Source organism: Vidua macroura, chromosome 3 (genome assembly GCF_024509145.1).
Source record: "Vidua macroura isolate BioBank_ID:100142 chromosome 3, ASM2450914v1, whole genome shotgun sequence".
NCBI lineage: Eukaryota > Metazoa > Chordata > Aves > Passeriformes > Viduidae > Vidua > Vidua macroura.
In genome coordinates this window covers 36667317-36688890 of record NC_071573.1, presented here as the reverse complement: position 1 = coordinate 36688890, position 21574 = coordinate 36667317, and the positions used below count along the sequence as shown (strand labels likewise).

Here is a 21574-nt window from a genome sequence, read left to right as displayed (position 1 = left end):
CAAACATTCCCCCCCACTTCACATCACTCTCAAGCTAATGCTATATGCATGATATAAGAAAGAACCCCAGCTACAATACTGAATTTGTTTTTAGCCATTTCTATAACCCAGGTTCTACACAAAAGTTAACACATCCAGCAGAGGAAAGCACTACCTTGAAACAACCTGTCCTCAAACTCTATACACTCTGAAACACGATATGGTTTAGTCACTACTACACATAAAATTGTGGAAGTTATGTGGGCAGAATATACAGAATAAATCACAAAAGAATAACGAATAGTAACTAACTAATACTAGACTAAATAAATGGCAGACAACAGGAGACTCTTATTTTCTGTAAAAAAAACCAAAACCAAGCAACTCACAGAAGAGCTGATCCAGTCACCTCATGTAAAACTAGAAATTACAATTCATAAACTCCTTAACAATAAGAACCCTGTTTAATTATTTTTCTCAGCATCATCCCTTTTCCAGAAAATCATTTTATATGCGAAGCCAAGCTCTAGCCACCCTAAGTGGTCACCCAACTATTGTGCTCCAACTTCAACACTTTCTCAAACACCTCCTGCCTTTTCTCTTCATTTCTTTTCATTAGCAGAGCTTTGAAGATAGTTAAGGTTGATTAGTCTTCACTACCATTTAACATTAGAGTTGCACTTGAAGAAAAACTGTTGTGCTTGATGAGCTGCTAATTTTTTTCCTAAATGTTTCAGGTGATTTAAAGGAAAGTATCACTTCTCCATTAAAAACCTCCCATCGCATCTGTGGGCAAGCGCAGCTCCTACTGAGGTACTCCAGCATGCAGCAGAAACAGGTTTCAGGTTTAAAGACATTAAACTTGGGTGATTGGCCTTGTAAACTCTGTTTTCCTCACACTCAGTAGCTGGTATGAACCTGAGAGAAAAGAAAATAAAAAAGCAGCATACAAATTTTCCTGGTTGTAGGATCACAGTATGGTTGTGAGGAACATAAAATATTCGAGAAAATTTCTGAGAATAAAAAGTTCTTGGCTAGAGGTTCAACAAAAGATCTCAATAAATTTGTTTGATTTTTTTTTCTTTACCACTGTAATTCCTTGCAGAAGCATCAATCATATCAAAGACTGAAATTTTAGCACAAACACTACCACGCAAATGTTCAATAGTCAAAAAAAATTTCAACTCCCCATTAAGTGATTTGAGTAGGGTAGGTAAGACAATCCTGCTAAAGGTATATTTGTTTTGTTAATTTATTAAAATTTCAGGACAAAAGTTAAGTTTGTGTGTCTTCAAAGCATCTTGCAAGATAATACATATTTTACCTCAAAAAAGATGCTAAAGACAACTCAGAAAAGTACAGAAATCATGTGCTAATCTCAGAGAAAGACTCTGATGTGACATCGGGGCAGCAGGAAATAAAAGTTTTTCCAAAGATCTACTCAACTTTACAGAAACATTATGCTTTTGATTTTTTAACTTCTTGCAGACTTGAATGTGAGTGGGGAATTGTCATCTAAATGCCATATTCTCGGGGTAGATTGGCTGATTTAATACTCAGTTTGTAACACACTGCATTGGCCCAAAATTATTATAATTGTGGACTGAACGGGACTTTGAGGAAAGATGAGGCAAAACTATTTACAAGAGCATGTAGTGACAGAAGAGGGAATGGGTCTCAAGGGAAAGAGGGTAGGTTTTGATTAAATACTGGGGAAAAAAAATCTTCCCTGTGACGGTGGTGAGGCACTGGGACAGGACAGGCTGTGGCTGCCCCTGGATCCCTGGAAGTGTCCAAGGCCAGAATGGATGGGGCTTGGAGCAACCTGGGACAGTGGAAGGTGTCCCTGCCATGGCAGGGGAGTTGGAAATGGTTGATCTTCAAGGTGCCCTCCAACCCAAACCACTCCGTGCTTCTATGATAATTATGTGTGGTCCTGACGTTGTGGTGGGTACTATTTGCTGACATTGGCAATGTGTGTTAAATCCTCCCAATACCAGCTGCAGTCAAGGGATGCTGGGCTTGCACTTACTGGATGAGAATAAACTAATACAAGAGCGATTCCTCTTTTTTTTTTTTTTTTTCACTCATCCTCTCTGGAAGGAGATGTCAGAAGGCTGTCATGAGCCTAATTCGAGAGCGATTCCTGTTCTTTTTTACCCCTCCTTTCTGGAAGGGGATGTCAGGTGCGGGACCGTCCTGTGGGAGGGAGGGCGCGATACGGGCCCGCCTCATGCCGGGGACTAGCTCGGCCTCGGCGGGTCTGTCAGCGCCACGGGGAAGGAATATGCTCCACGGGGAAGAAATACCCTCCCCCAAAAGTGCTCAGCCACGCCGACGGCGGCCCGAAGGGATGGCGGGGCCGCGTAAGGGGTCACACGCCGCCGCAGTCGCGAGGGGGCGCCGGGCGGGCGGGCGGCGCGGGGGCCGCCGGGAAGGGGGTGGTGGTGTAGAAGGGCGGGAAGCGCGGGCTGTGCGCGCGCCATGAAGGAGACGCGCGGGTGAGGCGGCGGCGCCTTCCCGCCCTGCCCTGAGGGGACAGCGCCGGAGCGGGGCCGGCCGGGCGGGGAGGGGGGACACCCACCGGAGCTGCCCCGCGAGGGGGCCCTGGCGGGCCGCGGGGGCCGGAGCTGCCCTCGCCCGAGGGGAGGAATTCTCGGTTGAAATAAATGGTGGAGTGCGGGTGGCGGGGCTGCCTCGCCCGGGTCTCACCGCGTGTGGCGGCGACGCTGTCGCCAAGCAACGGCAATGGCCGGCGAGGAACGGCGGTAACGGGGCTGCGCCTTGGTCTGGGGCTGCGCGTCCTGCTGAGGAGAGGAGTGACTGCCTGAGCCTTGGGGACGGGGACAGGGAGACTTGACCTGGGCAGCAGCCGCCCGCGGGCTCCGCGCAGCATGAGCTGGTGCGGCAGCGGTGAAGGGTGGAGCTGGGCTTCCTTCGTTGAAGGTTCCAGGTGGTGGGGATATTCCTCCTTCCTTGTTTTCCCTGGGTTCTGCTGTTGGTTTTGGTGGCTCAGGAGCTGGTTTCTGGTCGTTCTGTCCCAAGTGAGCCCCGCACCGATGGCTGAAGGTAGCGCCCTGAGCCACAGTGTGAACTTACCCCTCGACCCTTGGTGTGTGGGGGAGACACACCTTGCAGCTTTGGGCAGCTATAAATAATGGGCAAAACCCGGAATAAATCCATTTAGGTTGGCTTTTTGTGTAAAAGTGTGATTTACCAGAACAGACATGCATTGGAGGTTTTTGCTGTGATGCACAGGTTGTAACAAGATTTGGCAAAATAGTAAACTGCAACAGGATTCTTGTTTAAACAGAAGGCTGATGGGTGAATAGGTAGTGTGCCACGTGTGTTAGGATCCATAAGATCCCTTCATTGTGTGCTTATATGCTTGAGAGAGCAAAGTAGGACTTCATTTATTGCTTTTTCCAAAAGGGCAACAAATTATTAAAGTTTCACGCAGTGAATCTTTCCAGGTGCTGTTTCCCTCACCACTTGTGAGGTCAAACTATCAGTAATATGTGTAGACAACTGAAAAATAGCTACTATTGACTAGAGGAATTTTATATGAATAATATTTAATTAATAGTAAACACATTTGATGCTAATAATATTAGGTTTATCTAATTGATATTGTGCTTTACGTCAATCTCCAGTTATATTATCTGTAGGCAGAATGAGGCAATGAAAGGCAGGTGGTGCCTTTTCGTACCTTGGAAACGTCTTAAATGCTGGTGTAGTCTAAATCTTGTTTTGTGCAAGTCGTACAATGCAAGCAATGCATAAAACATGGAAGCAGTTGCTGCTGTAGGTGTTTTAATTTAGTTGCAATGCACAGCAATTAAGTACAGGCTTTCCTCCTGTATTTGTTATGAAAATTATATCATAGAAAGAAAATATTCATTATGAATATTTTTATTTATGAAGTGGAAATTGTCAATGTCTATAAACAAGGTAAATTAGGTCAAGGCCTAGTTAGGCTTGTAAGTAAAAAGCTCTTTTGACTGGGGACACTAGTTGATAGCACTACAGTCCTAATACCTGCCCCCCACAGCTTTTTGGAAAGCACAGAGAAGAAAGTTTGAAAAACAGGCTTGGAGAGAGGAAAGGGGCAGAAAAAAAAACCCATAGGTGACTAGAAGCTCTGTGTGTAAATGCATAAGGATACTTAAAGAGAGGGAAATCTCTTAAGAGGGAGAGTAACGGCAACAATTAGAAATAAGGAACCGTGCAATAACCTGTCTTTTTAAAAATCAAGTGGTGAAGCTTGTCTTTAAACATTTCCTAATCTTGTTCCAGCCAGAAAGGGGTCAGTTACCTTAAATAGTTATAAATATATCTTGCCTAACCCAGCTGATCTTTGAAGCTGTACATATGTGAAGGAGGAAAATATCCTGCTTAAATAATGGCACAATCAGTCTCTTGAGCCTTAGGGTCTAGACCATGATGAGACTTTTTGGGGTGTCTCCCCCTTTTGGTGCTGGTGTTTCTGTAGAGATGCATTAAGCACCATCCTTACCTCCTGTCCCACTCCTTTCTCTCTCCTGGTTTCAGCTGGTAATGCAAAATATGGTGCTTTTTCTCCATTTTCCTCTTTTTAAAGCAAGGGGTTTATATAGTAATACATCAAATTTATTGCATCAACTCTGTTTAACAGACCTATATGCCTTTACAATCAACTATAATGCCCTTCCTAAATTAGTAGAAATCTAATAAAAACATTTAATTTGAAGAAGTTGAATTGTCTTGTTTGGTGCTAGCAGGAAACTGTTTGGAATATCCTTAAATTGAAACTGAAATGTCCAAAACTTCTTCTGTCTGTAGGGTTGTCCTTGGTGGGTTTCAAACCTTTTTATTTCCCAGAAGTTAGTTCTGATGGGCTAGAGCAGTGCAAATAAATTGTGTTAAGATGGCAGTATCTTGGATGGTTTCTTACATCCATAAATGCTTTTTTTTTTCTTTTTAAGTAGTTGTGACTTCTAAGTGAGGTCAAGTGTTCTAAAAATAAGCAAGATTTTTTCCTCCTTTCTCTCAGCATTGGGTAAAAGGGCAGAAATAGATTTGTGAGGTGTAAACTAAAGGGTGTTTTCCAGTAAGATTTTCTTCTTTTAAGTACTCGTTCCTGTATTTTCTCTCAGTACTTCCAGGCAGCAGAATCAGCCTCAAGGGCACTATGGACTTACCTCTCCAATTAGCTTGGCTCCTCCTAGTGATAAAGACCACATCCATACTCAGAAGCTGATTGAAGCAATGAAGCCATTTGGGGTGTTTGAAGATCAGGAAGAACTCTATCGCAGGTATAACAGGACTGAAATTTGTTAACCTCTTGGGGTTTTTTTTTTGGTTTCTTTTTTTTTTTTATTTCATTTTTTTTAAAGCAAACTTAGCATGAGTTTTCTTTACAGGACAACTGTTCTTTGTAAACTGAATAACTTTGTCAGAGAATGGATTTCAGAGCTTGCTGAAAGCAAGGTAAGATTTTTTTTGTTTTTGTCAAAACAGCTGAAGCCTTTTGATTTAATGGCTATGATACTGGGATCTGTGCTAAAGTTCAGCTTTTAACTTCTTAAATATCAAGTAGAGCTGTAGTAACTGTCACTGAAACAAGTTGTAAAAGATATCTCAGGATCTCACAGTCTTTGGGGAACTGAATAAAGTCCTGTATTGGCTCAATCTGTTGACTTGTAGCTGTTAACAAAGCCAAAACAAGGCATTGTGGATGAGAAAGATGGTGAAATTGGCACTAATCTTGCCCCAGACAGCCTGCAGCACTCAGTCTAGCTTGAAATTATGATTCTAGACATGCCCTTTGAATGGCTCTTAGGTTGCGTTAATTTATGTGCCTCTGCTGGAGGGAAGTCTAGTAATAGGTCTTAATTTGTATGAATTAATAAAAGTACTGCTACATCACCTATAATCTTTTTTGCAAGCTCAACTTATTTCAGAAAAACAGAATCAAAACCTAGTAGACTAAAATGTAGAGGAGAGAGGAGACGTTGCTTATGCAGGCTGTTACAGTTTTTCTAAATTACTTACATGCAAGTTAAACTTGCACAGAGGATAATGTGCATCCTAAACTTCTACCCACAGAATCTTCCCCCTTCAATAACAGAACGAGTTGGTGGCAAAATATTTACATTTGGCTCCTACAGACTTGGAGTACACACCAAAGGTAGTATTTTCAGTACCTGGTCATAGTTCTGATGTTGGAAAGTGACTTCCAACAGTAACAGGAGAAATGAAACCTCTTTGCAGGTTCGGACATCGATGCCCTTTGTGTTGCTCCCAGTCATGTGGAAAGATCAGATTTTTTTCAGTCATTCTTTGAAAAACTGAAGAATCAAGAGGAAGTAAAGAACCTGAGAGTGAGTAAACTCTCTGCTTGATAGATTGGGTAAATTTTACAGTAAGAATATTCATGTTAAAGACTTGCATTTGTAGCAAATATCTTACAAGCCAAATTTAAATCAGTTTTGAGTACCTTCCAATATACTGGTTTATGCAGCATGAAAATGTTGGTGTCCAGCTCTTGGATCCTTTCCCCAGTGACTACATCACCTAAGAGTTTTTGTGCTCCCTGTGTTTTGGGAATTAATCAGCTCTATCAACAAGCAAGGTTGTCCCTTACTGTGTTTTCATCTTGGATGTAGGAAGGGCTTACAGCCACTGATACTGATGGCTTGTTGTGCACTGTTTGTTACAGCACAGGATCAGCCTCTCAATCACTTGCCTAAATAAGATCTTTTAATAAAATCTAGTATTAGTACCATAATAGTGCTATCCTCCTGAGAGTTATGAGGATTTTTTGTGTTTGGAAGGAACTCAGTCTTTGTACTGAGTAGTTCAGCATAAATTCTGTATCTTATATAGTATAGGAAAATCTTTTAAAGTAGCAAAAGGATATCTTATTAGAGATATCCTCTCCTTCACAGGCCATTGAGGATGCATATGTACCCGTTATCAAATTTGAGTTTGATGGCATTGAGGTAAGAATTTTAATTTTTGGGGGTTTTTTTCACCTTTAAGTGAGATTTTTTTTTTTTCTTTCCTTGGAGTAGGGTAACTTTTTCAGGGTTTTATGATCCTGCTGTTTTATGAGGTTATTGGTATACTGGTTATTAATACATCGCAAATTAATCCCAGAAGTGAAATGGGAACTTCTAGGAAAATAAGCCCCTAGCTAGCCTGGCAAGTGTGGGAATATGACTGACATCTTTTTTGAAACCTGTGCTGCAGACCAGGGTAGCCTGCTTGGGTGGCATTTATCTCCCAAGGATGTGCAGAGTGGGAGTAGAGGCAGTGTCCTTGCTGACTCCCCTGAGCTCTGACAAGAGCTCCCTTTCTGTAAGGGGTATTTCTGTTGTGGTTCCCTGCACAAATCACCTGCCTGCAAATCAAAAATGAAGTCCCTGTGAGACAAACAACATGGAAAAAGAAAAGTAAAACTACTCAGTGGACTCCTGCCTCAGTTGGTCAGCTGCAGGAATCCTTCTATCTGGAATACATTTCATGTAGAGAATAAATACTCACTTGCTGTAATACCTAAGTGAGTTACTGCTTGGTATCTACTGTCATGAAGACACTTATTCAAGGACCTCTTTGTGGCCTTTATCTGGTACAGATATTCACAGAATAATTTACTTGCCTTAGGTTATACTAAAAACCAGATGCTTAAGGCCTTACAGCGTACAGAAAATGCTTTCTCATTTGTTGAAGTATAGTGAGGTTTTTAATTAGTCTTAATTTTATGGTTTAATTTAAAATTTCCTTTCAATAGGAATTCTAAGTTTAGAATAATCTTTCCAACTTTCAAAAAAAAAAACAAAAAACCCTTCCTTTCCCTAGCTTAAAAAAGGTGGGTTTGTAAACAAATACGGAACTTAGAGCAATTTTCTTGTGTTCTGGCAAATAAATATTTATCTGTGGTCCCCTAATTCTAAACACAAATGTTAACCACGTGAATGACCAAGTGTCCCTCACTAGTGTCTTGTTTGCACACAGTGCTGCATTGTAAGTCACATTTGAACCCTTTTTCTCTTGAAGATTGATCTTGTGTTTGCAAAGCTGTCTTTGCCAACAGTTTCTGATGATCTCGATCTCAGGGATGACTCGTGCCTCAAAAGCCTGGATATAAGATGCATACGGAGCTTAAATGGTGAGCATGTTCTGTACACCTTTGTAAAGACATTTAAATTGGCATAGGATGCACATTACACAACCCTCATTTCTGTACAAGATGCAGAAACTGATCTCCAGTGTACTTGAGTTCTGAGGAGGCGATCGTGGGCCTAAATTTAGATATTCCAAGGAGCTGTGTGTTTACATAGACTTATGTCTCATGTTTGTTTGATTGGTTTGTGAGCAGTGTTCCAGCTTGTCCCAGATTCAGATGACTTAGTAGGGCACTTGATAAGAATGTATGAAGGATAAACAAGGTTGTTCATAAAAAAAAACATAATTAAAATACCTGAAGTCTGACTTGCTCAATGTTTAGCACCAATTGGTTTAATGGTTGCTGGCTGTCAAAAGAAACCTAGCTTCTGGAATCACAGAATATTTAGGGTTGGAATGGACCTCTGGAGATTGTCCAGTCCACCCCTCCAGCTAAGGCATGGTCACCTGGAGCAGCTGACCCAGGAATGTGTCCAGGTGAGTTTTGAATCCCTCCAGATGGGGACATTTCATGACCTCCTGTGACAACCCATTCCAGTGCTCTGCTATCCTGCGATGTAAAGTTCTTCATGCTGAGGTGGAGCTTCCTGCATTGTACTTTATGGCCAAAACATCCTGTGCAGAGGCTTTATCTAAAAATTGCTAGTTGTAGTCTAAACTGTGAACAGTTGTTGAGGGCACTGGTTACCTAAAGTGATGCTGAATGTTATGTGCAATCAATAATTTAATACAAAGCAGGTAATCCAGACCTGTTTTCCTAGACTTGAACTATAAGCTGTACACTGCTGATCCTATATAGGAGCACCTGACTTGTGCCTGTTACTGGGAACTCCTGTGCTTCACCTTTTGTCTTGCAGGCAGCAGGGTTACAGATGAAATACTGCGCCTGGTGCCCAATCTGGAGAACTTCCGGCTCACGCTCCGTGCAGTTAAACTGTGGGCAAAACGTGAGTGGCAGGGTGGTTTGTGATCTTTAAACCTTTCAGAGGCATCTCATGCTCACTATTGGATGTACCTCAGCTTTGAATTGCTATTTAAATGACAGTTGTTATATTAAAAGCCTTTCAGTTTAGGTTCGTGGTCTGTCCATGTGGTAAATTCCATGTGTTTTTTTTAGTGGAGATGGAGTTCAGAGAAGAGGGGAGTGCTTACGAGACACTGCTGCATTGCTTATCAGGAACCTGACTACAAATGATGAAAATTCCCAATTAAGTGTAAAAGGAATAAGTCCCATTTGCCTACATGGCTAGAGCAAGTACTAGAACAATGATAGAACCTTTCTCTTAAGGGGAATTGAAGTGAAGCAGTAGGTGTAGCAGCACAAGCAAGTTTCACAGTAGCAATATTTTTGGATGTGATGTTGTACTGATTCTTCTTCTCATCACTGTAAGGACCAGCAATTTGGCCTCACTGCACTGCAAAAATAAACATCATGGAGGCTGAAATTAAGTTTTAAGTATTAAGTTTTCTATGGGTTGTGCAGCTGGTGCTGCAGATTTGAAAGACCACAGTCTAACTGCATGGTATCCATTCCAGGACGTGGTGTTTACTCCAACATCATGGGATTTCTTGGTGGAGTCTCCTGGGCCATGCTGGTAGCAAGAATATGTCAACTCTACCCAAATGCTTTGGCCTCTACTCTCGTTAACAAGTTCTTCTTGATTTTTTCAAAATGGTAAAAGCTGTTTATTTTAATTTGCATAAAGAAGTAACACTTGTAGTTCTTTATATCAGGATGTACATTGTCAACATCCCGTGCAGCCCTGAATTGCAGAGCAGGGCTTAAAATGGATGCTTTACTCTTTTTTTCTTCTATAGGGATTGGCCAAAGCCAGTATTGCTGAAACGACTTGAAGAGAGCTTTCTTAATTTACCAGTCTGGGACCCTAGAGTAGGTAGCCATTGAAATCAGAAGTATTAAAACTTTGTTCTGACCAAAACTGATGCTAAACAGAGCTGTTGTAACCTCGTAGGTGAACCCATCCGACCGGTACCATGTGATGCCCATCATCACCCCAGCCTACCCACAGCAGAACTCCACATACAATGTGTCTGTGTCAACACGAGCAGTCATGGTAGAGGAGTTCCAACGTGGTAAAGTACATTCTGTGCTTATTAAAGTGTCATTCTTGCTCTATGAAAACATGTTATCTGAATTAGTTTTGTTCACTGAGGTGTTCACTGAGGTTTAAGATTTCTCTGGGAAATATGCCCATTGCAGGCAATAAGGACCAGTTTTCCAATAAGCTGTTGTGGGATCTGCATTTTGTCAGGGGAATTCCTGCTTTTTTTCTTCTGTCAGTTACTGTTACAGTCTTCTAAAGTTTGTCATGGTAATTTTTAAAAAATAGTGATAAGATTTTAACCATATTTGTAGGTCTTGAAGTTACAGATGAGATTCTCAAAGGAAAATCAGACTGGTCAAAGCTCTTTGAACCACTGAACTTCTTTCAGAAGTACAAGTATGTATGAAATCTGTTGTCTGAACTTAAGTTATTTACTTAGTGGCTAGCATGATGAATTTTAACTTGGGGTCTAAGTAGAAAAATGTATTGATGTGTTTCAGTTTAGAGCTTTTTAAAGAAACTGGAAGTAGTCATATAAGTTCTGGTACATATAAGCATAGGGAAGATAGGAAAAGCTGTCTTATGGCACTCACAGCATTTTTCCTACCAAGAAAAAAAATCTGATGTTTAGAATGTAGAATAAAATCTTGAGCTAATGTACTCATTTGCCTTTCTCCTTCTAGACATTACATTGTGCTGACTGCCAGTGCCTTTACAGAAGAGCATCATTTAAACTGGTAAGTGCTGCTTTAAATGTGGGTCCAGTGCAAAACTGAAACTCAATTCAATGTTGCACCATATTTTTGTTAATTATATTAACAAAGTCTGTAACTATGCAGCTAGGCATGGAATACGCTCCCTTCCCTCCCTGCTTTGAAGACCACTGTTCTGGAGCCTTACATTTGTTTTCATAAAGAGTTTTACTGTAATATTTAAGGACTAGATTGAACTGCTGTGTAGTCAGCCTATTCCAAACCTATTTTTCTTCAATGAAAGGAGATTTGCCAATAATTACTTATTTAACCTATGAGAATGTGCTGAGTCACTGTGAATTTTGAAATAAAGAGAAATGCTGAGGAATTAAGGCACTAAGGCATTAATGTGTATTTATTGACTTTCCAGTAGGTTTCTTTGTTAAGAAATTAGTACTTTGCTTGCTTTGCTCAAGTAAGGAAGCAAAACACCTCTCTGTAATAGACACCCATTCTGAGGGCACCTTACTTTTATTTCAAAGTTTGGCTTGTACCTTAAGTCAAATAATTCTTGTGCCATCTCTAAAAGATAGCTTAATGTTTAAAAATAGTTTTAATAGGTAATACCTTTTATCTGAACTTTCTAAAATATTCACCTAAAAATCTTATCAGCTGCAGCTTGATATCAGTCACAGTTGTGTACAACAAGGTGTATTGGCAGAGGGCCAAATAATTTTTAATGTGAAATATTCTTGAGTGAACAAAGCTTATTGTAGGTCACAATAAAGACAAGGGAAATTCTGGCTGTGGTAAGAGCTGATTTTTTTTTTTTTCAGTGACAGAAATAGAGGTGAATTTTCCAGTTTTGCAGCTTGGGAAAATGATAAGCAGAAGATAAACTTGCTTCAGTCCATTACAAGGAAAAGTTTAGTTCATGAATTCTTGAGTGGATTTGGAAGTAGATAACATCTCTGTTATTCATCAACATAAGATGCTTTTGAAGAACATAGATTTCTGACTGCTTTTAAAGTTAACAGTTTTAGGCAGAAGGATGAAATGCCAGTACTTTATTGAAATTAAAGCCCTTGTGGTCATGATTCATTTCTTAGGGAAGTTTGAGGGGAGTGTTGACTAGATGATTTGTTTATTAAAATAACTATTTTTACATTTTCACTGATCAATCTGCAAGAAGCATTGCATCTTTACTTGGGTGTAACTGAACAGTTATGCTTGAGCCTTTTCAAAACCACTGTTCTCCTTGATCCATGTGGCAAAAAGGAGTTTTGCTGCACCCCAGAGGTGTTGGGATCTGCTCCTTGTTATTTTCATCATAGGTTACAGGTGGGAGTGTTGTATCTGAACTGTGCAGAGTATATGTAAAATTTACTTGTCTCTGTCTTTGGAAACAAAAACACAAATGTCATAGGAAACATCTCAAATTACAGTGTCTGTATGTGATATAAAGATCTAGTGTCTGCGCAGCTGTATGAAACTTGGTCCTTATTGATTGGTTAACACTGTATTACAAAAAGGCATCTAACTGATGAGCTGGAAACAGTTAAAAATGAATAAAATACTTCTTGTTTTTATTAGGATTGGCCTTGTCGAGTCTAAAATCCGTGTGCTGGTTGGAAACTTGGAAAGGAACGAATTTATAACTATTGCACACGTGCAGCCACAGTCTTTCCCTGGCAATGAAGTTCTCTATAAACAGTGAGTTTTGTTACTTTTCTGAAGTACACATTGGCCAAATTGTATCTTCCTTCCCCTCAGCTCATTGGTGAGAGAGGTTCAGTATATTTCTGACAGGGTCCTGAGCACATCACATCTTTTTAAAGAAGGGAGCAGTTCAGGGAGGAATGCTCTGAGAAATTAAGTCTGAGCTGGCTCTAAACTGAGCAACTAAAATGTACCAGAATCCAAATGACTGGTATCTGTGCCCAGCTCAGGTTTGTGATCTGTCTCTTTTTAGGAGTGGATATGTATCAATGTGGTTTCTTGGCCTTGTGTTTAAGAAAGCAGAAAGTGCAGTAAAGACTAACGTTGATCTAACACATGGGATACAGTCATTCACAGATACAGGTAAGGCTCTATTTTTGCTCTAGACTTGTAGAGTGTCATTCTTTTTATTCCAGTGGAAGTTGTTTCACAAAGCAATTCCTTTTGTTATTAGATATCCCTGTAGATAGCAACATATAAAAGATTAGCTTCAAAAACACATTGTGTTGACACTTTGTCAAAGTAAGGCCATCTTAAAACAAAAGTGTGTTACAGTCATACACCCTGTACCATATGTGAAATAAGTCCTCATAAAACTGCATTCCTTGTAGGGGACAGTCAGCTGTGAAGCCCAGAGATGCCCATTTGCTGGGGTAGTTATACTTGTCAAACAGTAGTCAGCTGCTGAACTTTGGAAATGGGAAGTGACTGTGTCAAGCTCTGAAAGGAGTTGTTGATGGTATTTTTCCAGGACCGTTTGTGTATAATATGATCCCAGAACTGGGAAAGTCGCTGGGTTGTCTCATTGTAATTACATGCAGTCTTGCATGTAAATTTTCATGTCCATAGTCTGTTAACTCCTGATACTTTTGATAGATGCAGAAATACATTAATATTGCAGGTGTTGTTAGATAATGCTAGAATAATAAGGAAATCAGGCTGTTCTTCTGAGTGACAAGTGTGTTTGGACAAAGAGTTCTAAAAAGTGAAATCCTGTAAATGTTTGTTGGAGTTTATCCATAGCACCAGCATGACTTCTGTGTTGTTTTGCTCAGATGACATGAGTAAAAGCAGTAAAACCCAACTTTCTTCTTAGCTCTCTTGGGGTATGAGAAAAGCACAGAAAAATGCGTCAAGACTCTCATCTGAATTACAAGCCAGGCAGGATGATTTCCTCAGCCTTGCGCTGTTATCTGTACTTGCACATTACATCCAGTGGCACTACATTTCAATGGCAAATGTGAATTATGTTAATGAGATTTATGTGCTGCTGAGAGGCCAGAACTAATGTTAAATCTTCTATGCACAAACATTGTCAGCATGGCTGTGTGCTCTTACTTTAGTGAAGCACAGCCTATGGTATGTGCTGGATGTAGGGTGTGAATCCAGAGATATTTGAACAGAAAAGCTGTTCCTCGAGAGGTGGGAAATCCTTTGGCATGCGTGGGGATGACCAGTAGTTCTGTGCTAGAGAGCTGTTACCATGTGCCTTGACTTTGAGAGAATAATTTTAGAGGACAAAGATTAATTTCAAGTTGAGGAGCTCAAGAATAGAAGGCTCAGTTTGGAGGGCTTTTGTTCAGTGAACTTTATTTCCCTTTTACATACAAACTATTGAATTTAATTTGAAGGAAAAGTCCATACTGGTGTGTATGCTCATGTCTGTGCTTTTATTTCACTTCTGGTCTCCTGTAGAAAACCTTTGAGTTGCATATCCTTGCTTTGATTCCCACTCTGTGTGTCAGTAAGCTGGCTTTCCAGTTATGCTCCAGTGATAGGCCAGTTAGATAAGCTTATCTAAATGTGACTTATCTCTGTAATAACTGTTGTGCTGCTATAGCATTTGTCAGTTGCATAAAAGGCTGTTTGCAGACACTTGAGGAAAACTTGTTTAAATTGTAGTAAGTCTATTAAGTCAGATGTCCCTAAAATCCAATCCGGCTTCCTCAGAGAGATAGAATTTAAAAATGCAAATTTGAACACAAACAGCTGTTGTGGCTGGGCTATAGTGAATGTGAAATGGGCATCACAGGTCACAGTCACCTTCTTGTGATGACTGAGAGTGCTCAGGCAGAATTTTGTGTTGACTTAAGCTGGGAACTCTTCATTTGGGCTGGGCAGACATGTCTCTAAAGAAACCATATATAACTGACCAGCACTAATGCAAACATCCCCACTAAGCTACAGCACTGTTTTTGATGTCAGTTTACAGGCAGGCCAGTGCCCTCAACATCCTAAAGGAAGGTATGAAGATTGAGGCAACTTATGTGAAGAGAAAACAACTCCATTATTTTTTGCCAGCAGGAACCTTACAGAAAAGAAAGAAGGTATAATAAAAATTCAGCGCTTCTGGTAATTTTTAATAAAAGCTTTAATAATTGCTTGAAGACTTTATTTTTTAACTGTCGTTTCAGCAAAGGGTGTCAGATATTAGTCAAAATAATAGTGGACTTCAGTGCAAAAGGTCTTCTTTAGGTGAAAGCTGTTTGGATGGTTCCAAAGACAGAGATTGCAGAACACCCTCTAATTCCTCTTCATTAAATAAGATATCTAAGTTGGACATCTCTACAGCAGAGACAGAAAGGTTAGTGCTATAACCTTGGAACTGTGGAGAAGCTGCTTTTAACAGACTCACACTGTAAATGAGTCTAGGATTTCTTGTTTGGATCCATGCGGATCATAAGCATGTGGAGGGCTCGGAGAGCTTCAGGAACAAAGCTGGAATCTCCATTGGGCATGTGGTAGGAGACAGGATTAAAGGAATCCTTGAAAAAAATCTAGATAGTATCCATGAACATGTAGGAATGGAGAACTTGACACCAGGGAAATTATTTAGTCTTGAATGTAAATCTTCACAGGTTAGTGGGTAACATGAAGCTGGTGTATTTTATGTGCAAGTGGCTGTTCTTTCTAAGAAAAAGTACTGTTAATGCTAAGTAGATTAAGTTCTAATGACATACTGATTTTAGTCTTGGAAACACCAGAACTGCTGCTGACTTAGTGGTGTGGTATGGGAATTCAGGCAGTAAAAAGTGTCTGTCACTTCCTGGGAAGTCTGTTTATCCCTAAGCACAGGAAGAATGCGTAATCTTGAGAGTAATTGCCCAGTCCTGCCAAATGTGTGATACCTGCTCTGTTCAGAATGTGTGATACTGTAGGAGTCACATGGAGAAAAAAAAAAAAAAAACACCAAAAAATTGTGTGGACATATGGGTAGAACAGAACAGTGTTTCAAAGCAGCATGGTGTGCTGGGTAGACTAGTTTGGGAAAATATATCAGCACATAAAGACTCAGTAAAGAAAATTCTTGAGTTTAAATCTGCAGTCTGAAATTCAGCAAAATGATGGTCTGGTGCTACATTGCCTGGGAGGTTGTGTTGTTTAATAGAGCTCTGACAAGGAGCTGAGGAGGTCGATGTTTGTCTTGCATGCACTTTCTGGAAATGACATATGCAGTATCTTACAAACTAGCATTTTATAACTCTAGTGTTTGACTTTTATAGAAATGTTGAATGTCAGAGTTGTAGTGGTGCCAACAGTGTAGCTGAGCCATCCACGTCTAAGGGACTTTGCATTCCTGTGACTGACCCAAGTATGTATTTGAAGTGGTAGGTGGAATGTAGTTTTTAATTTTATGGCCAAACTCTAAAAGCCAGGTGTCTCCTACAGAAATAGAGGCTACAGTTGCACTAAGAACATCGGGACCTCCAACTGGTTGCACCATTCCAGGATATAACACGGTTTGTCAACTCAGAACGTGTTTTGTGCAAGGACAGCATAAATTAAGTGGGACTCTAATCAAGGATCCTAAGAGTACTTCACCTGAGCAGCATTATTCACCAACTTCTAAAGTATCTCGTCCACCTACATCGGGAGAATGCCCCCAAAAAGCCATAGATGGAGAAAAGGCAAGAAGGGGGGGCTAGGCCAAGGAGGGTTGAAAATAGTATTAATTACTGATGTAGAACAAGTTAAATAACTGAACATGAAATGCATTTCTACATCCCCAAAGGATTTGGGAATGTAAATTTACATTCTACTTGTTCTAGAATGTAATCATAATGAATATGATTTATAACTATTAACATGTTTTTAGGATCTGGCATTTAATGGCTGCTTCTCATTAGGTGCCAAGGTATCTAAATACTGCTGTACTTAACTGTCACTGCAGTGACCAATTGCTGAATGAACTGTCTCATCTGGAAGCAGTTCTTAATTCAGAAAAAAACTATCTCCAAACGAAGACGATATGAATCTTATGACTGTAAAAGTACGAGCTAATCTGTTTCTGGCAGATGCTTTTTGAGTGCCTATTGATAGTTTTGCTGCTTTAGAATTCAGCAGCCTACTTGATAGGTCATTACTTCTGAAATGATAGTGTGGAGTTTCTTGGTTAAATCTTGGTTTGTGGAACTTCTAGATTAATATTTCATTTGTTTTATTGCTATGTGTAAATATCCTTAAGTAGCTGTTCTTGGAGCATGACCTCTGATTTGAGGCACAAGCAAAGAACAACCAGAAAAAGAACCCTCAGTTTTGACACTTATAAAGAATCATCTCGTATAACAGTAATCTAGTACTGAATATTCCAAGTACAGATTTCAAGTTTTGGGTAGCCGGGCTTTTTCAGAGGCTTGAAATGCCTGTGGGGTAATGGTGGACTTGTATAAACATTCTTTTAAGAATGGCCCCTAATACATTTAATGTGTTGACAAATAAGAAAATTTTAGCACAGCAATTATTTAGAGTCTCTGTATTTTGTTCCTCCAGCTAAATGTGTGGGACTCTGATTTCACAGAAAGTGGATACCCTCAAGACAGGAGGAAGAGAGCTACAAAAAATGTAATTTTTAAGTGATTTTACTCAGTGGACTAACTGAAAAGCTGAATAGTTTAGTGATTAGACTGCCTCACATAAATTATCTGCATGTTTACTGATGGAAGCAAAAATACACTTTTTAGTTTAGCTTATTTCAGTCCTCATTCCCCAAATATTACACTTGTATGACCTGTCTCTTAAATGTTACTATTAGTTGATTTAGTAGTGTCTAATCCATGTTTGAAATAATACTGAATTTTCTTTTTAAAACTATTTGGTTCAGTGATGTAAATTAAAACTGCTGTAAAGGCTAAATAATTTGGCCTCTCAAAGGGAAGATAAAGAGCTTTGCTATTAATGGTGCTTGTTACTGAGGCGTAAACTCTGGAGGGCACACCCTCAAATCAGGATGAAATCTTATTGGTGAGGGTTGAAATACTTGAACCACTGTCTGTGTGGTTTTAGGGCTTCAGGATACCTAAACCCACACTCCATGGGGTGGAGGTTGTTAATGCATGTATGATTTCAAGGTGAACTTGCTGCCTCTCAGTCAGGAACCTGGCAATACTGCCTAACAAATCCCTTCTGGCTTTTTTAGGGTGTCCTTGATGGAAAATCCATGCAGATTCCAGTGATCACATCAAGATCACAGGTATTTTTGTGCATTTGTATTCATAGGTAAAGCAGAGCTAGTGTTTTCATTGTATGTACAAAGATTTATGTACCATTAAACTTGGTGGTTTGAAGATTAGTAGGGTTTTGCCTGTTGTGCTTCCAACAAATTAAATAACTGAACAATGACCTTCACAAAAGCCAAAGTTTCCAAGTTTAGAAGTTGGAAAGCCATGTTTCCATGCCCTCAGACAATGGGTTTGTGTCCTGGTTTGGTTTTCTTGTACTGTTATCAGTACTTGTATACTGATTTCTGTATATGCTGAGACTTGGAAGCTTTGAAGTCTATAGGTGACTAATTGCTCTGTGTCATGTAGAATGTTGTGGAACTGAGGGCTGTAAGACTGGAAGTGATACAGACAGTAGAGACTCTGTTTTCCTGATCCATGGATCTGAGAAAAATCTTCCTTTACTGTGCTGTTGAGCAACTCACACCTGATTTCCCCCCCCCCCCCAGTCAGGGATATACTGGGATATACAGGGATATACTTCAGTTCATGCAAGAAAAGAATTGTGCAGAGGGGAAAATGTTCTTCCTCTGGATATGGTGGTAATTAAATAAGTGGTGTAGTTAAAAAAAAAAAAAGACTTCTCTGAAAATGGGTTTGGGCCATACAGGTTTGGTACATAAACAGTCTTACACAAATAATGTTATATTCAGCTAGGAAAGGGTTTATCTGCTGCTACTTCTGAATTAATGAATTTAAAATTAATTCAATAATTAATTAAAAATTCCTTTTTTAATTTTTTTTCTGTGGCATCTGTTTGTGTGTTACAGAGGCTTTCCAGTAAAGAACTGCCAGATTCTTCATCTCCTGTTCCAACAAGCAGCATTCGTATTATTAAAAGATCCATCAAACTTACCCTTAATGGGTAAGTGGTTGATCTTCAGGTGAAGAGGATAATCACTTGTTACCAGTCCTTATTCTGAATGTGTGTTGTAGTTACTAACAAAGGTAGAAGGTTACTGTGGCCCTTCTGTAACTAATCAGTTAAAATCATGGTCTGATTTTTATACTTCGGTTGAATGCTTGCTTCCTCTTGAACTACCCTTTGCATGTGCTTGTAACAATTACCTTTAGGAGTTTTTAAAATGTCTTAATTGTCAGCAGCTGAAACAGCTACAAAAACCAACCTGTCCTGTGCCTTGGATTCAGAGTGTATGTCACCAGTGCTAATTAGTTGCTGCAACCACATTCTGTTTTCAAGTGTGTACGAACATGCTTGTATTCCTTTGTGCTTGCCTAATTCATGTGCATGCATTGTTCTTCTCTCCAATTATTTTCCCATTTGGCACACGCACTTCTGTGCTTCTCTCACAATGGTGCTCAGCTTCCTTGGCTCGCAGCTTCCCACTGCCTTGCACAGCCATGCACTACACAGGTATTGCCTCCCATGGAGGCCTGTAAATGAGTTCAGTATTGAAGGAAATGCAGCAGAGGATGCTACCAAGGTATGGAGATTAGATGACATGTCCCATGCTGTGTCATCTGATAGTTTTTTTTTTGTCTCAAGGCTGCTCCAGCATGAGACTTGAGAGGTTTTTTTGTGTCACTGGGTAGTAAAGCCCAACTCCGAATACATAGCGAAGATGCACTGAAACATTGCAACAGCTGAGGCTGTCCTGACACTACTGCCCACCTGCAAGCTGCATGCAGAAAGTGGTTTCAGATAAACCCTGAAAGCTGTTCTGAATGCTTACATGAAAACCTGTCGCAGTCTTGAGTTTGGTTCTGTAAACTGATAACACTGCTTACTCAGCTAAGTGCATTAGGGGTTTTGGGGGGTGGGGAGAAATTCTGATTATATGAAACAAGTATTATGCTATTTCTCTATTGTAATTTCTTTATCATTTGGTGGTTTCATAAGTGAACTTGTAAGTTGTTTTTCCAGAGTATTTTTGTATGTACTGTAAAAAACTATCTTCAAAGTGAAATTTAAAATCTTTAGTCTCTTTTTCTTTTTTTTTTTAGTGCAGATGAGATCTGCTTAAAAAATCTAAACACCTAAACCAACTCTAAAGGGATGGGAGGAAGGCAGTGCCAGAAAAAAGCGTTCTACAGAATTTTAATGTCATAGAATCATTTAGGTTGGAAAAAAACCTTTAAGTTAGAGTCCAGCTGTAAAGCTAACACTGCCAAGTCCACCACTAAACTGCCATGCTAGAGTAAATCTGAGGAGACCAGGAACACTGCTTTGCTTTCCTGCTTCTGGTATATCTGGGGTTTGATTTAATGCCCTCTGCACTGTGCAGTTTGCAAATTGCATGACTCACCCAAAGTCCTAGTTTGATATGTGGACAAAGATACCTCTGAATTGTTTTAAAATGAGTTGCTTGTCTTAAGGAGCAAATCTGAGCTCTAAACATCTTAAGTATCTACCTTAGTGATGAGACTGAAGGACTGTAAAGAAATAAGTGGTGGTATCTATCTTGTCATGTCTTAACTCCTTAGCATTCCCTCTGCTGCTAGTATCCCAAACCCGTGGAGAAAGCATGGCTACATTTATCACAATCTACTTCTTGTTTTCCCTTATTCTCTGGTTTCCAGCTTGTTTCAAGTGCAATTTATCCCCTAGAAATCGATCTTAGTGGTTTTGAGGCCTCGTTCTTCCTTCTACCTTCCAAAACCCCCAAAACTTAGACTGCAAGACTTTGCTTTAGGTTAACATTCATAAACAATACCCCTATTACTTAAGTACCTTTTAGCAGAACTAGACCTTGGGTTTATAAAATGGTTGCCTCCTTTTTCTGACTGTTCTAAAATGGTGGTACTCAAACATTTTCACTTCTGTGTACCAGTTACAGTAGGTATACAACTTCAGCACCTGTGTAAATACAAATCCATCATGAATCTGAAGGAACTAAAGCTGAAGTAGGTGATAAGATAAACAGCAAAACTAATATGGGAAGTGTTTTGTAGTAGACTACAGGCATGTAATATATAATGCTTTTAAATTCTTCCACATGAGTGTTCCAAGACTGTTTAAGGGATTATTTTCCCATCAGCACATGCACTTATGCAACTATTCTCAAACTAAAGTAACCTAGCTAATGGATATATCTTTACACAGATTTTATTTTGCTCTTGCCTTGTGGTTATTTTCTAATTGCTCTTTATAAAAATTTTTTTATTTTCTTCCTCACTCTTAGGGTTTTAAGAAGAATGTTCAGGGTTTTGAGAAGAACATTCAGGAAGAATTTAGGTTACTAGTTTCTCAGACTTGATCCATTGGTGAATTACACATCTTATCTTAATGTGTCTTGACATATAAGGATGTCAAGTGTGATGTTAAGTGACGTCAGTGTTCTGGAGTTTCCCTGGATGCTGCCCCAGGACTCTGCAGATTAGAATTCAGCTGTTTGTAAATAAAGCTCAAACTTACTCAACTTCGGTGTTCTTCTCTGTTAAAGTGATTGAAAGGGAAGTTACTCCTGTGTAAGGACTCAGTGAGGGAAGA

The 21574-nt window shown here is 39.8% G+C and overlaps 1 protein-coding gene across 9 annotated transcripts; it reads left to right on the top strand.

Moving 5' to 3' along the window:
- The first annotated feature begins 2458 nt into the window (after positions 1 to 2458).
- Positions 2459 to 21439, top strand: PAPOLG (poly(A) polymerase gamma). 9 transcript variants are annotated; one of them, XM_053974217.1, is made up of 23 exons: positions 2459 to 2480; positions 5115 to 5273; positions 5382 to 5448; positions 6067 to 6148; positions 6232 to 6341; positions 6909 to 6962; positions 8020 to 8131; positions 9006 to 9095; positions 9685 to 9823; positions 9967 to 10039; positions 10122 to 10242; positions 10526 to 10610; positions 10898 to 10951; positions 12500 to 12619; positions 12879 to 12988; positions 14831 to 14952; positions 15040 to 15209; positions 16129 to 16217; positions 16295 to 16365; positions 17396 to 17467; positions 18042 to 18095; positions 18894 to 18988; positions 21267 to 21439. In XM_053974217.1, the coding sequence occupies exons 1-23, from the start codon at positions 2464 to 2466 to the stop codon at positions 21325 to 21327; spliced, it is 2127 nt and encodes a 708-aa protein (XP_053830192.1). In that variant the 5' UTR covers positions 2459 to 2463; the 3' UTR covers positions 21328 to 21439. The 9 variants fall into 9 exon arrangements, with proteins under 9 accessions (XP_053830192.1, XP_053830196.1, XP_053830194.1 ...); XM_053974219.1 differs by lacking the exon at positions 2459 to 2480 and adding an exon at positions 2561 to 2932 and having other exon boundaries at positions 18894 to 19007; positions 21267 to 21354; XM_053974216.1 differs by lacking the exon at positions 2459 to 2480 and adding an exon at positions 2562 to 2747.
- The last annotated feature ends 135 nt before the right edge of the window (positions 21440 to 21574 follow it).

Excerpts from the sequence above, each read along its gene's own strand:
- PAPOLG (XM_053974222.1), top strand. The coding sequence starts at position 2,874 with ATGAGCTGGTGCGGCAGCGGTGAAGGGTGGAGCTGGGCTTCCTTCGTT. Across the intron at positions 2,933-5,114 it reads TCCTTCGTTGAAGGTTCCAG|TACTTCCAGGCAGCAGAATC; the intron begins GTGGTGGGGATA and ends ATTTTCTCTCAG. Across the intron at positions 12,620-12,878 it reads AATGAAGTTCTCTATAAACA|GAGTGGATATGTATCAATGT; the intron begins GTGAGTTTTGTT and ends GTCTCTTTTTAG.